General features: G+C 37.7%; 1 protein-coding gene across 1 annotated transcript; it reads left to right on the top strand.

Annotated features, from left to right (window-relative positions):
• The first annotated feature begins 670 nt into the window (after window positions 1-670).
• On the top strand, window positions 671-13,870 carry def8 (differentially expressed in FDCP 8 homolog). Its single transcript, XM_030047881.1, has 12 exons — window positions 671-837; window positions 1,901-2,023; window positions 5,920-6,017; window positions 6,441-6,590; window positions 8,407-8,548; window positions 8,960-9,124; window positions 9,907-10,034; window positions 10,366-10,479; window positions 10,888-10,968; window positions 11,361-11,501; window positions 11,745-11,854; window positions 11,993-13,870. The coding sequence occupies exons 2-12, from the start codon at window positions 1,915-1,917 to the stop codon at window positions 12,084-12,086; spliced, it is 1,332 nt and encodes a 443-aa protein (XP_029903741.1). The 5' UTR covers window positions 671-837; window positions 1,901-1,914; the 3' UTR covers window positions 12,087-13,870.
• Window positions 13,871-14,439: the final 569 nt, after the last annotated feature.

Raw genomic sequence — 14,439 nt, 5'->3', positions numbered from 1 at the left:
ATAGCAAGAGTAACACCGGATATAAGGCGGTCTTACCTTCAAAAGAAAAGTACTAATCATTGATTATTGCAATAAAAGTCAATCCAACATTTACGGAGTGAATAAAATTCAGTTTTGGTTTCATTTACCATATATTCATCTTCAGGTATTGTACATACCATAATTATATTTGAACATATCTTGCAAATGTGGCCTGTATATTTGCATATGATATTGCATTACCTACATTCTATGTAGGTAAGCTTAAGCAGCCTCATCCAGATTTTACATGATCTCCATTGTGTATTTGTGCTGTACAACAATTTCTCCTGTCTTATTAAATCACATCAATAGATTCATGCCGCACTTGTATATACTTTGGTATTTTATTTGGCTTTGAATTGTGACTATTTAGCTTCAGTTTTATTATTTATACTATAAGAGTGTTCTTATATCTTATGTGCTTTTTTATATATTGGATGCTATTGTCAATGTCATTGATGGTCTGCAAGTAAGCATTTCATTTCAATATTTTCATTATGCATATGACAAATTAACTAAACTTGAACCTAGAATATATTCTTGATATCTCTTCACTGTTATGTATCTCGCGTGGATGCTGTGGGTTCAAACACATGCCTTTTATTTTGAATGCAGAAACCGGAAATTGAACTTTTTTAATTATGGCTAACTGACACGCCTTGCCTGGTGATGTTGCTGATGACAGATAAACAAATTACACGGCAGATTTGTCCATCTTTGGAGACAGGCGTCGACTATAAACGACATTTTGCCAGCAGATATCTGTTTTAACGAAAGAGTACCCACTGCCGTAGGATAAATAAGCTTGACAACGGGGTAAGCTTACCCAGCACTGAGGTCGGACCGACGCCAGTGAGCTAGCGTTAGCACCAAAATGCATTGACGCCAGTTGGAAATGCTAGGTAGCTGTAACGTTAGCTGTTGACATCTCTGTTATTGTTGTTTTTCCTCATTTCATGTGAACAATGTAGCCTCTGACATCGATGGTTAACGTTATCCCTAAGGCTAATTTTTTGGATTACACGCATCGAAACTTAAGGTTACAAACCCACGATAAAACGATAAACTTAAGGAAAAAGATGACTCCTCTAGAAACTGCCTTGATTGTTTTTATTGACTGGGGATCCATCCTGTGGCTGTAACCGCTTTCCCAACCCTGGTACCCATAATATCCCTAAAGACAGGTCCCTTTAAGATTTGCTATTTTTCTAATCTAAACAGACAACAGTAACAGTGACCATCATTTAAAGGTGATACGCTGTTTTTTGATAGTTGTCATTGTCCATCTCGGTTAAAGCAGATTGAGACTCACAGGGAAGTTGTGTTTTTGATTTGCATACCTCTGACCACTATTACCGTGTAAATGCACATTTTATGCCCTCACTGTGGGCTCCCCTGCCAGAGTAATTTTATATTGGAACCCCCCCAGCGGTAAACAAAGTTGTACATGTGAACCAAAGAAATTTCATTGTATAGAGAACTAATTTTGTGGTTAGCTACTCAGTTCGCTTCTGTCTTTCTTGGAAATGCTACTCCTTATCGTGGTTATAATTAACATAATGTTCTATAATAATGTTCAAATTGATTTTGATCAACGCTAAGATAATAGAGAAAATGGAAGATAATCTATTTTGCTGTAAGCTATTTACAGATAATGTCCACTGTGTTGTGAACAAATGCGTTGGGATCTGTATAGGAACACATTGCGAAACAAGTACCAGTCAAGCTGACTCAGACATTATTTACTGTTGTTGCATTAAGGATGAACATCCTGCTCATTTGTCCTCCTTACTGCACCAGTTCATAACATAGGAACACACATAGAAAGCAAAACAGACTAACCTTTCATTGTAATTGTGATTTGTTTTTTCCTCCCTAGATGTAGCCATTGAAATGGAGTATGATGAAAGACTTGCCATTTTCCGTCAAGGCCGGCTCAATCCCTTTGATCGTGGAGAAGAAGAGGATGGTCCGCAGGGGGGCAAGACACCCCCCCAACACGGTAATCATAATAAAGCCAGTCGTGACAGAAGAGTGCTAGGTGCACACTCTGACTTCCCTTAAGGGACTTCTTAAGTTTTTTTTTTTTTTTTTTTTCTCTCTTTTCAGAACGTTAAATGCCTCAAGACAGCCTGAGTAGACAGGATTTTATGTCATAGTAAATACAACTCACAGCTCATGTCATGCACCCTAAAAACAGTGCCCATATCTAGACAGTGCAAAAAAAGAGTTGCATTCATTAGTGCTAAGTGTAAAGGGATGAAGTAAGTAAGTAAGATGCTGTTTAAGTCCTGTGGTCAACATTGGATGTATGTGTTTTTCCTGAAAAAAGGTGATGGCAAGGGGTAACCTTAGCTGACTATAGACCAATCACTAAATCAGATTCTGGGTTTAATCAGTCACTGACCTCACCGACTAAATTTAAAGCAAAACAGACACAGTTTCCTACTCACTTTATTTCCTGTTTACAACTATTTGTCTTTGGCTGACCTAAATTTAAGAGTAGAATCAATAATAATATTTCAATAGAGGAATCTTAGTTTTGTTTTGTCTAAGTTTTGTTTTAAGCTTTGTCTTATTGAACTTATTAGGTAAGGTATGATTGGTATTTTTCAGAAGTTGATGGTATTAAACAGGTAATAGGTGTGTTAAGGGTAAGAAATTAACACCGACTACGAGCCCGGTGCTGGTCAAATTTGCCTTGAGCTGGTAAACATATCTATTTGTCACTTTGGCAGGTTACTAGCTGTCATTTGGAGATCCTATTAGGTTCAGAACATATAGTTGGTTGGTGTAATGATGAAAAAGGTAGTTGAATTTTGGATTGTATTAGCCAGTGTAACTGAGAAAAAAATGTTTCCTGCTCAGGGTTTGATACGAGGAGGATGTAATTACTCAGCTGTGTGCTGTGTCAGTTAATCCACAAATTGTTTTTGTAGCATGGGATATTAGGATGAAGATGGATGCTCTTCTAATCCCTGGGGTGGAAATTAGGATGTAGTAGGCTGCCAAAAATATTGGCTATTGCTTTTCTCAATGTCAGATAATTTGCTGCTGCAGTGCAAGGTGATGTCTAAGATCATGTTTTGCTGAGGCTCATTTATTTGCAAATATAAACTTGCACTCCCTGCAGTGTCCTAAAATACTGCAGGGGGTGCAAGCACCTAAAATATAAAACACCTTAAATAAAATGAAGAAGTTACCAAGAGTATAGTAGATGCTGAGATGTAACAGTGATGTGTGGCTGGCTGTAAACAGAAGTCATTACTGATTATGAAAAAGTGATCCAGTTTGCTTTTTTATGTTGGCAACTGTGTTTGTAACTCATCTCACAGTCATTTTAATTCTCTTACGTACTAGGAATAAATCTTAGCTGGTGGATAAGGAAGTTGAAAGTGTCTGGTCCAGAGGAAATGAGAATATGACCATAGGCAGTGTTCTGGTAACACTTCCTTTATTTGAAGATTTGGGAATTGAAGAGGTTTTTGTTTGACTGCTGTAATTCTGACAGGCTGGCCCAGCTCACACTCAGCTTAGCTCAGTTGACTACTGTATGTTGGGGTTTTCTGCTGCATGTCTTCTGTCTGACCTGCTACTGTCAAGTTAAATTCATTCAGCATGTTTTGTTGTGAGGTGTACGCAGGTAACAGTTTTTACTTTGTTATTGTAAGGTTATCAATAAGCACTGTGTCATGACTGAAGTTGTGATTAGTCTGAAGTTTTGGTGTCAGCTGTATGGCTGTTAAACCTCAGTTTGATTTTTTTTTTTTACCCTGTTTTCAGATTCCTGCTTCGTTTACTTGGTTCTCGGATTTAATCAGATTTTTACTTCTGAAAATTTAGTTAAAATATCAATTTCATTTTGACAGTGTCAGTAATGTGTTTCATTACAGATTATTTAAGATAAGGCCTCTGGTGTGTACCTTTCAGTTGGTAATTTAGCAATTATGGAGGGAAGGATCGTTCATAAGCGTTATGAAGGTTTTATTGGTTGAAATTTTAATTTACACACACTAATGCAGGATGATTTCACTATTTAAGAAGCAGAGGCCATGTGAGATGATTTCAAGTGGACTTTAAGAAAGAAGATTTTTTTTTTTTTTGATAAATTCATTAATGTCTAACTTTTTTGACTGGCTGCCATTAGACATTGTTATTTTAAACAAGCACTACATGTTGAATTTTATATAGTGCATGATGTTTAATGTGGGGGCTCTCCAGGCATACAAGGTCTTGCCTTGAATTTGCTGCCTATTAGCAGTTAAAGAGAGAAAAAGATAAATATTTGATGAAGAATGTCAGTGTATAAAAAAAAAGAAAAACGCCTTTATTGTGTTAACTACAATGTGTTTGCAAAAAATTTATTGACAGAGGGAAAATAACGTGGTCAGTCTAAAAAGTTAGCTTTTATTGTCCTCTTCACATTTTTGCAAATGCAAGAATGTTGGGAAAAATATGCATATAGGCCTACATTTTACGTAAGGAATGTGTTTTATTGCTGAATGCATGAACACAGCCCACCTACTTATTCTACAATGGTGTTTATATCAGTTTCTTTCAATTTTTGTCACCGATATACTAACCTGTATTTCTCCATTATGTCCCAGTTCCATGTAATTAGATGTTTAAGTCTGAATGATTAGGCTACTGCTTTTTATCCAAAATTATGTCTGTTTTGCCAGTCTGTGGGATTTAGTAATAACTATTGTATGTATCTTATACAAATGATGTAATGCCCCCTGTGGCCAATAGTGAGGCAGAGTAATATGTCCATTAACTCTATTATCTATTTATTAATTCTTGAAAATCAAAACTGAGGAGCTAACGGATCTCCATAAGGAATTGTACAAATACAGTTCAAACATGGCTAGGCATGTGTTCAGGGTTTTCGTTCAGTTTGGTAGATGTCAGATCTCACCAGCAAGATGCATCACTCACTCTGTTGTCATCATAATGAGGCGGGTTTTTAGATGCATCACATGACTAATCACAGCCAGAATCACTTTAATCACACTTGTTATGGTGAAACATGTGCTCAATTCATTATTGACAGACACCTCACATGTAACACAGATATAGACTAACACATTTTTATAAGAATAACAATGTCAACACAGTGGATTGGTAGTTAGACACAATGTATGAACAGTTCTGGACAATTAACATGTAAATATTCATTAAGTACTCACTGTGTGCTGCCTTCAACACCTGATGAAAAAGGTTTAATTGCAAGTTTTCATGATAAACTCATATTCCAAAAATGCCAGCCATCTCTGATCCGATGGATAAACTGGGTCTGAAATTTTATGATTTTACATGCCTCATGACCACATATGAGACGATTTTGCAGAAGTTGCCTTTGCAGCAGGATTTGATTGAAAATAAGTGTGTTTGGGAGGTACTGAGCTCACAGTCAGATACAGAAGACTTGGAATATAGGCTACAGCATGACGAGTGCGAGCTTTTTAAACAGAACAGTGTTTTGCTGTTGTAAAATCACAAAATTACGGATCCAGTTTTTCCATCGGTCAGAGATGGCTGGTGTTTTTGGAATACAAGTTTACCACGAAGATTTGTGAGTAAAACTTTCTTCTGTTAAATCTATATTAATCAGTTCTCTAAGGTTTGTGCAGGTGAGGAGTGCCTCAGTGCCTGTGCATTGTCAACTGGCTTAGCTACACATTACTAGAACTGATAAGGACACACCTCGGGGTCCTGTAATCATACATGATAGGCTGTTGCCCTTTGAGACTTCTTGAATGGTTAGTTGGAGTGCAGGTATTTGCTTAAGTGACCAGAGTCATGTGTGTGAAATTAGCATGCATGACTGGGTGCACTTCAGAGCAGTATGCGCTTACAAGGAGAACAATGCCTCATGCTGTGCTCCTCTCTTGTTAGAGGCGAAACCTGAACTTTTCTCCTCTGAGACCAGAACCCAGAGCTCAGACCGGACCATGGATCTTGGTCTAGCTGAGGATCACTTCTCAAGGCCTGTGGTGAGTCGTGTATTTTCCCTGCAGTTCAGCTCAACTCAGAGACTCAAATGAAGGCAATTTAGGATCAGAATAATTTTGAGTTTGTAGAAAAATGTTCAAAATTCAGTTGTGAATGCATCTAAGATTGTGTCTAAGAGAGAATTTCTGAATGTTTGAGCACAGCCTTGTTTATGTCTGCACAGCTCGTGTTAAAAGTGAAACAAGCACACACACTGTTACATTTGTAATGTTTGTGTTTAATTTTTTTTTTTTTTTGCTCATGGGATTTGATTAATGAGTGGAGATACACAGATTAGGTTAGCATCTCTATTTAACTCTATTTTTCTATTTGTTCACGAACAGAGAGAGCTTTCATAATGCCTGTACATGTCATTTACATTTTGTGTTTGTTTTTTTTTTGTGTGTGTGTGTCTGCTGTTACAGGGCTCCTTTGTGGCGTCAGACATTGAGCAGTTGAAGCTGGCCATTGAGGAGTGCAAGAGGCTGATCTTGGAGCTGCCCGAACACTCGGAGAGACAGAAGGACACGGTGGTGAAACTCATCCACCTGCGTCTCAAACTACAGGAGCTTAAGGTAGGGCCTGAGGAGGGAGGGGAATACTGCAAAGAGCTTGATGTAAAAGGTGGTGGTGCTGGCTCAGTGGGACAATCTTTTGTACAAGACAGTCTGAAATTATTAATTTCACTGGTGAGGAATGCACAGATAAAGATTTGTGTATAACATTTTTTAATAGTGATTTGGGAAGTATCATGGTGAAACTGGTGAAATTGTTTGTATTTCTGATTTTTACCACAAATATTAACCCAAACCAGCTTGAGCACAATTAAAAGGTATAAAGGGAGAACTACTGTTGCTTCAGAGTGCAACCATTTTACCCAAATTCTCCTTATCCAGTTGTGCCATGTGGTTATTTTTTGTGGTTGCACTGGAACAACCAGACCAAAATTTTTATTCATTTTCCTTGCAAAAATACTACAGTAATGTCTTCTGTTTACTGGAACTGTTAAAGAATGTAGGCTATTTCTGATAAAGGCTAGACTTTTTTTAGAAGGACAGAGCTGCTGTCCTTCTGCCTTCACCTAAAATCCAGTGGTTCTTCAGAAGGTAATTGATTTATCTGGGATCTCTGATGAATGCAGGAGTGGACAGATAAGGCACTCAGGCTAGTATTTGCAAAGTAGAATTTAAATTACTGCTGTCAACACAATCTTCCACCATTGTCAGGTTTTCTTGTGTGGTTGGCCTTTATAATGAGGCTGGGAAAATGGCAGTGAAGAAATAATTTTACAGACTTTCAAATTGTCGCACAGAATTTTTGGTGCTCTATAATTTTACTTTTTTTTTTCTCCCTTTCCATTAATGCCTTTTAGGAATCTAAACCCAGCCATGTATTTGTGTCATACGCTCCATTGTTTTTTAAAAAATTTATTTTAAAAATTCTCTCAGAGACATACTGATGCCACCTTGACTAACGAAATTCATAATTTTAACAAGTGTAATTCATCATTTTAAATTACACAGTTATTTTATTTTTTCCTTACATGACCACCATTCAGCTGAGTGACTGAGTGAGTGAGTGTTTTTGGAGATGGGCGGTAATGTGTTCTGGTAGAGTAGAAATTACCGTAATTGCATATTTTTATACTAGTTAATTGTATTGGTCAAGGCAGCTGTGTGTCTCTGTGAGCTGTTTTAATGCAGTTTTTGAAACCAGTGGGAGTCTGTGACTTCCAGGAGATCTGACAAGGGCTGTGACTTCTGATTGTGGCTGAAACACTGGTGGATTTATGTTTGCACTAGCATTATCTTTTAATTCCAATGGGCAATATAGCTCAATATACAACACTGCTGATCCAAAACCAGACTGCAGTGTTGAGTACTGACAGCTGAAAATTATGTCCTGTCAATCAAAAGATGTGAAACTGCTGAGTGTCACACTGAATGCTGTAACATTAAGGGATTTTCCAAAGCACAGTAATGCAATGTAATACTGTAGTCTTATGTAAAATTGCGAGAGAACCATACCATGTCAGGTGAACAGACTGCTGCATAATATCTTGTTTTCACATTAGGCTAATGAAATGCCTCTGTCAAATAGCAAAAACTTCCTTATTGTGTTTATGTTATTGAGTTTTTATTCAATTACAGTCAATAGGTTACACAGTCTGAGCAGGCTCTGCCATAAAGCATGAGACACACAATAAAAGAAAGCCATCTGCAGTACACACTTTTATTAGCATTGTGCACATTTTGAGGAGAAGACTATGGGTTCGGTAATTGTGCATTAACTATGTTGCTTTTCTGTGATTATAATGAAGCTTGCATGTGCATCACAGATGAGTATCTCTGTTGCACAATTGGTTTTCCTTGGCTCTGTGTCACTGAACAGGACCCGGAGGAGGATGAGCCAAATCTGAGAGTTCTGTTGGAGCACCGCTTTTCCAAGGAGAAGAGCAAGAGTGTGAAACAGACCTGTGACAAGTGTAGCACCATCATCTGGGGCCTAATCCAGACTTGGTACACCTGCACTGGTGAGACACATTGTCCGTATTATCAGTTCAATACAGCACATTAGATTTGCTTTATGTGACACTTGCCCAAGGCACATAAGTGATAAAGAAAACACCTAAATGAAACTAAGATCCTGCGTGCTGCTCTTGCAGTGCAGCTCCATAAACACTTTTTTCATAATGATGCTTTCAAACTGCGTTAAGCAAGTTTCTTCTGTTATTAAAAAAACAACTGACAGAGTGAAAAGGCAGACACTTGGAAAGCAAAGTTGTAACACTGGACTCGGTGGAAATTTTTTCCATCATCTCCCTGAATCAGGTAAAATATCATTCAACTACCCGAGGTGGTCAGGTGGAGTAGAGGTGATTCTAGTGGTAATGCTGCTGCACTATCGAATCTGTCATGCCAAGTATCTCCTTTTCTTCTTTCAGGTTGCTATTACCGTTGCCATAGTAAGTGTATGAACCTGATCACCAAGCCCTGTGTGAGGTCAAAGGTCAGCCACCAGTCGGAGTATGAGCTCAGCATCTGTCCTGAGATAGGACTGGACCGGCAAGACTACCGCTGTGCAGAATGCCGCACACCTGTGTCACTGAGTGAGTGGGCCTCTGCTATATCCGCTGAGGGGGTTTGGGAAGCAGACGAGATGGTCAAGAATGTGTACATGTGTAGTGTCACATTCACTGTCATATACTGGATTATTTTACATTGTTGATTGATAGTCTGAAGCCATAATCGGTTATTATGTTTATACAGTATGTTTTGCATTCTGCTATATCAAATAACCAAAATATAGGCCCAGACTTTGTAAATATAGTGTGAGACACTATATCTTGATGTAATGCATTTTTAATACAGTAACAGTATAACAGCAAAATATAATCTAGGAGTATGATAGAAGAGAGTTTTATTACGCTGCTTTTGATTTTATTTTTTCTTAAGGAAGGCTGAAATAATAAGACAGACTTATAGCTTAAACAGACATTGCTATTAAGACAATATCTTAATAGCAATATGTGATTTCAGTAGACCAAATTTCAGCTTAGCATTATATCTTCACCTTTGACTAGCAAGTCTTGCAAATGTTATTTAGATATGTGATTCAGCTGATTGCGGTGTAATGTTATTATAAATGGTCTGACCTGACAGCCCGTCAGGAAGGGGACTGAAAGTGTGTGTGCTATAAAAACTTTGTGTATGCTGATACTTTTGAAATAATATTAAGTATTGAGTGACTTTTGCGCTTGACAGCCTTTTTTCACATAGTAAATAAAAAGGATCTACTGTATAATCCCGGAGTTGTGTTGTTATTTTTGATAACAAATAGTAGTTTCATCTTTTGTTTTATAATGTGCTACTATACATGTTTTTATTGTAGGGGGCGTCCCTAGTGAGGCCAGGCAATGTGACTACACCGGCCAATATTATTGCAGCGCATGTCACTGGAATGACACGGCCATCATCCCAGCACGTGTCATCCACAACTGGGAGTTTGAACCACGCAAGGTAACATACCCTGTCCTGCCACACTGGTATCTACCCAGAACATAACGTGTAAAATCATGTCTTTTATAAAATCTAAGAAATTTCCTGTCAGTTGTGTGTCTTTATTCTTTATTAGCTAGTCTTTCCTCTATTTTATAATTTCCTCCATATCATGTTTTCTTACTCTGTATTTTAACTTTTAGATATCATACATTGTTGACTTTATTGTTCTTTACATCTTGACACCAATGAGGAGACCCACTCAATGGTCTTTCAAGGTAAAATTAAGGTCAAATGAATGAATTATGTATGTGCAGCCAGTTTATGTTTTGAAAATCTGTGTTCTCTTTAGGTGTGTCGCTCCTCAATGCGTTACCTGGCGCTGATGATGTCACGACCTGTACTGAAGCTGAAAGAGATCAACCCACTGCTGTTTAATTTTGTGGAGGAACTCGTGGAGATTAGGGTGGGTAGCCTCACAGTTTTTCAGGCATTGGTGCAGATCCTATAAGAAACTGTAGAGTCTAAAAATAATATGCTCTCAGTGTAAACAAATTACATTCAGTCATATTTCACTGAAGAGTTTTTACCACTTTCCCTTGAACCACCACCAAAATTGTGTAATCTTTCTGTTTTTGGATTACTGCCACAATAATTTCGATCTTTTGACCCAGCCCAGCCCTTTTGCGTCATGAGTAGCGTTTCCATTTCCATAAGAGTCTAATGAGGTGGAAACCAGACAGCTTTTGCATGGAGCAACTGTTACCACATGCTTTTCTCAGAGGGGACATAACCCTCAGGCACTGACCTACAGTTCTGCACATAGAGTGGGACTAATGACAACGTGTGTTTGTGTGCGGATGCTCTATTACAGAAGCTTCGTCAAGATATCCTGTTGATGAAACCCTACTTTATTACCTGTAAGGAGGCCATGGAGGCTCGGCTACTTCTGCAGGTCAGCAAATGTCTACAGTGTCTGTTACAGATTGAAATGACTTAGCATGGCGCAATTCCAGTCTGGTCTGCTCTGGCATGATATTTGTTATTGGTTAAGCCTTATTTGCTCTATTTGTCACAACAGCTCCACCATGTGGAGGCAGATTAGTAACTACTGTTAAGTAAACTACTGGAATCATTGCAAATCCATTTCCATAATCTTTTCTCAGATGTTTCATAACTTGTCTGTCAACATTGGTTAAGTTGTACAAAAGAAAAAAATACTGACCCAAATTCCCAACCTGTCTTTCGTAAATGTTTTATAAAAGTTGTAGTAGTCTTGTAATTTGGTGAAAGTGAAAAATATCTAACAATCTTTAACAATTTCCCATTTATATTCATATTCCCCAGCTCCATGACCGTCAGCACTTTGTGGAGAATGATGACATGTACTCACTACAGGATTTGATTGACATCTCCAGTGGTAGACTCAGCTGCTCGCTTACGGAGATCCATACCACATTTGCTAAGCACATCAAACTAGACTGCGAGGTGAGCTTTGTTGTACAGCACAAAGCACAAATGAATTCTCCTACTGTAAGATGAATGTAAGCATTTGTATCAAACACTTTTAATCACTGCATGCTTGTACAGGGGCTTATTGAGGATAGTGTATTTTCTTAACTAATATGGATTATGTTTCTTTCCTGAAACCTTGACTTAGTGTCCTATTTTGTGCTTGTGTGCATGTATCTATGTATACATGCTTGTGTCTGTGTCTGTGTGTGTGTGTAGCGTTGTCAGGCCAAGGGATTTGTCTGTGAGCTGTGTAAGGAGGGAGATATCCTGTTCCCTTTTGACAGTCACACTTCAGTGTGCCACGACTGCTCTGCTGTCTTCCACAGGTTCGTCACCACAGATTATTACTCTGTTACATTGATAATGGAAAATACCACAAATATTACAATTGAAAGTAGCACATTATCAGAATGGACATGTTTGTATATGTAACAGATGTTGGCAATTGTTGTGTGTCTGTTTAGAGATTGTTACTATGACAATTCCACTACCTGTCCGCGATGTGCCCGAATGACTGAGCGCAAGCAGGATGAGCTGTCAGACGAGAAAGAAGCATAACCCTGCAGAGGACCCTGCCTGATGTTACTGTGACTACTACTGGATGTTGCACTTTGCCTAATGGTGTATTCAACTTTATCAAGAACCTCTGATACAAGTGTTACAACTAGCTTTTCATTTCAGTCCTTTGTGTGTGGAAGTTTATTGTGTTTAGTGTCTTTCTTCCTGTGCACTACATAGTGAAGCAGGGCACTTAGAGGTCCATGCAGGAAAAAAATCTTATTTTATGATTATTATTTTGTAATCTAAGATTTTAATTCATACTCTGAGATGAGTTGTACTGAGCACTGTGTGTGTGTGTGTGTGTGTGTGTGTGTGTGTGTGTGTGTGTGTGTGTGTGTGTGTGTGCGCGCGTGTGCGTGTGCGTGCGTGTGCGTGCGTGCACATTTGTGCATGCATTTGTGTAACTATCTGTGTAAGTATGCTAAATAAATATAGATGCCCTGTAAAGAAAAGAGCTTACCAGTAGGTCATTTTGCATGCAGGTGTTGTGTAATATTAGCCATTAAAAGCCTCAACTGTGCTTATACTGCCAATTTTGCTCAGTCTTAAACTTTTAAGGTCCCCACAATGAGAAATGTTTTCCACTTCCTACAATACAGACCAAATTATTCACTAAATTAATATATTGACAAAATTAATGACATTTAACTCCAAATCAGATGCTTTTTTTTGTGATTCATGTCTAAGCATCCTTCAGGTGTTGCCTTGTTGGCATGTATCAATTCTGTCACTATGTTACAAAAAAGGATGCTCCACTAAGTATAGGACAGTGTAAGTCTTTGACGGTAATGTTTGGCCTCATTGTCACTAACATGGTGCACATTCTAGCCTTGTGTAACTTGCCTATATATTTTTTTTTATGTCTGTTTTGATTGTTCATGTTAGACAAACCAGCCTCTCACTTTCAGGCCTTAAAGCAATATTTAATTTTAAGTGACCACCCAGACCTTAACATGTATACCTCCTATGAGTTCAGAAATAGTTGGCCACTAAATTCATCCACCTTGGACATCCATAATGATCACTCACTTACTTAGACACTGTAGCCCAAGAACAATTAAAAAAAAAAAAAAAACAGTAACTGCTATTGTCATGTAGTGTTATCAACAAACAAGTTTGTTTATGACCTGAAAAATACACAAGTGTAATTTTAGCTATATTGGCTGTAGATACACACTCAAGGTTTGTGTGTTAAAATATATTTTGTACTAAAGAGAAATATTGCTTTAAGTGACAAAGACTGAGAATTGAGAAATTCTTTACAAGAAGAACATATATTTGCTTTTTTTTTTTTTTTTTCAAAATGTAAAACGATGACCTCATTTCAGACAGTTTGATGTATGTTTGGTGCTGTCAGATTTAGTGCAGTGTGTAGCAAACAGCCAAGTGTAAACAAAGTGAACATACATTCATGGACCATATCCTAAGTTTACATGGTGTGCACAAGATTGTCAGCTACTTTATGTACTTTTACCAGTATGTTTTATCCAAAAGTCTTAAAACACTTTGGATATATTTAAGATTTCAGTTTCCAAGTACAGCACTTTTATTTTCCTGATGTGACTACATCTGTTGACACCTTTGGCTACATGTGTAAATGTTGACTTAAAGTTATTTGTTTTAAAATAATGACTTCAGGCTGTTTTATCTTTCAGCATGATATAATGGTTATTTTTTTTTCTCTCTATCTGATAGTCATACATGTTGGTGAAAAACAAGCCTGTGATGACTTGTAAAATCATGTGGAGTACAGTGCATGAATAAAATAATGAGGTACATTACGGTTGCAGTGTTGTTAAATTCATCACACTTGTGGACAGGTGGTGGGTTTTGCCCACAAAGAGAAGATCTCAACTTTGTGTTTTTAAAAAAAGGACCAGAAACGCAACAGAGGAATGTTCATAATGTAAACCGACATCTGACATAAACAATCATGTGACATATGAAATTTTATATAGACTGTTTCAACCATATAATTAAATGTTCTTACATGATTTCCAGGGGGTAAACTGAGATCAGCCACACCCATTGGCACTTAAAGCACAGATCATTTCCTGTGGTAAGAGAACAATGTAGCCCTGCCTACTGACTTTTTTCCCCTATGTAATTGGATTTTTGAACATTTAGCATGATGATTTATCTATCTCGGGCAATTATAAAGTATATGGATGTTCTTTCTCACTGTGCAAGAATGAGAGCCAACAAATTGTTGAAAGCTGGATAATAACCCTTGATATCCTCAGCTAAAATGTGCTAACTGACTTGCTGTGCGGCAGTTAAAAAGTACTCAAATTCTCCAGTTAAATGGAGTAAATGCATAAAGTCTAACAAGCTGAAATATTCAGGTGGA

Source organism: Myripristis murdjan, chromosome 3, assembly GCF_902150065.1.
Source record: "Myripristis murdjan chromosome 3, fMyrMur1.1, whole genome shotgun sequence".
Classification (NCBI taxonomy): domain Eukaryota; kingdom Metazoa; phylum Chordata; class Actinopteri; order Holocentriformes; family Holocentridae; genus Myripristis; species Myripristis murdjan.
This window is presented reverse-complemented; position numbering and strand designations above follow the sequence as displayed.

Bases quoted from the DNA above. Each gene is read 5' to 3' on its own strand.
- def8 (XM_030047881.1), top strand. From the start codon at position 1,915: ATGGAGTATGATGAAAGACTTGCCATTTTCCGTCAAGGCCGGCTCAAT. The intron at 6,018-6,440 runs GTGAGTCGTGTA...CTGCTGTTACAG, and splicing joins ATCACTTCTCAAGGCCTGTG to GGCTCCTTTGTGGCGTCAGA. The intron at 11,855-11,992 runs GTTCGTCACCAC...GTGTCTGTTTAG, and splicing joins TGCTCTGCTGTCTTCCACAG to AGATTGTTACTATGACAATT.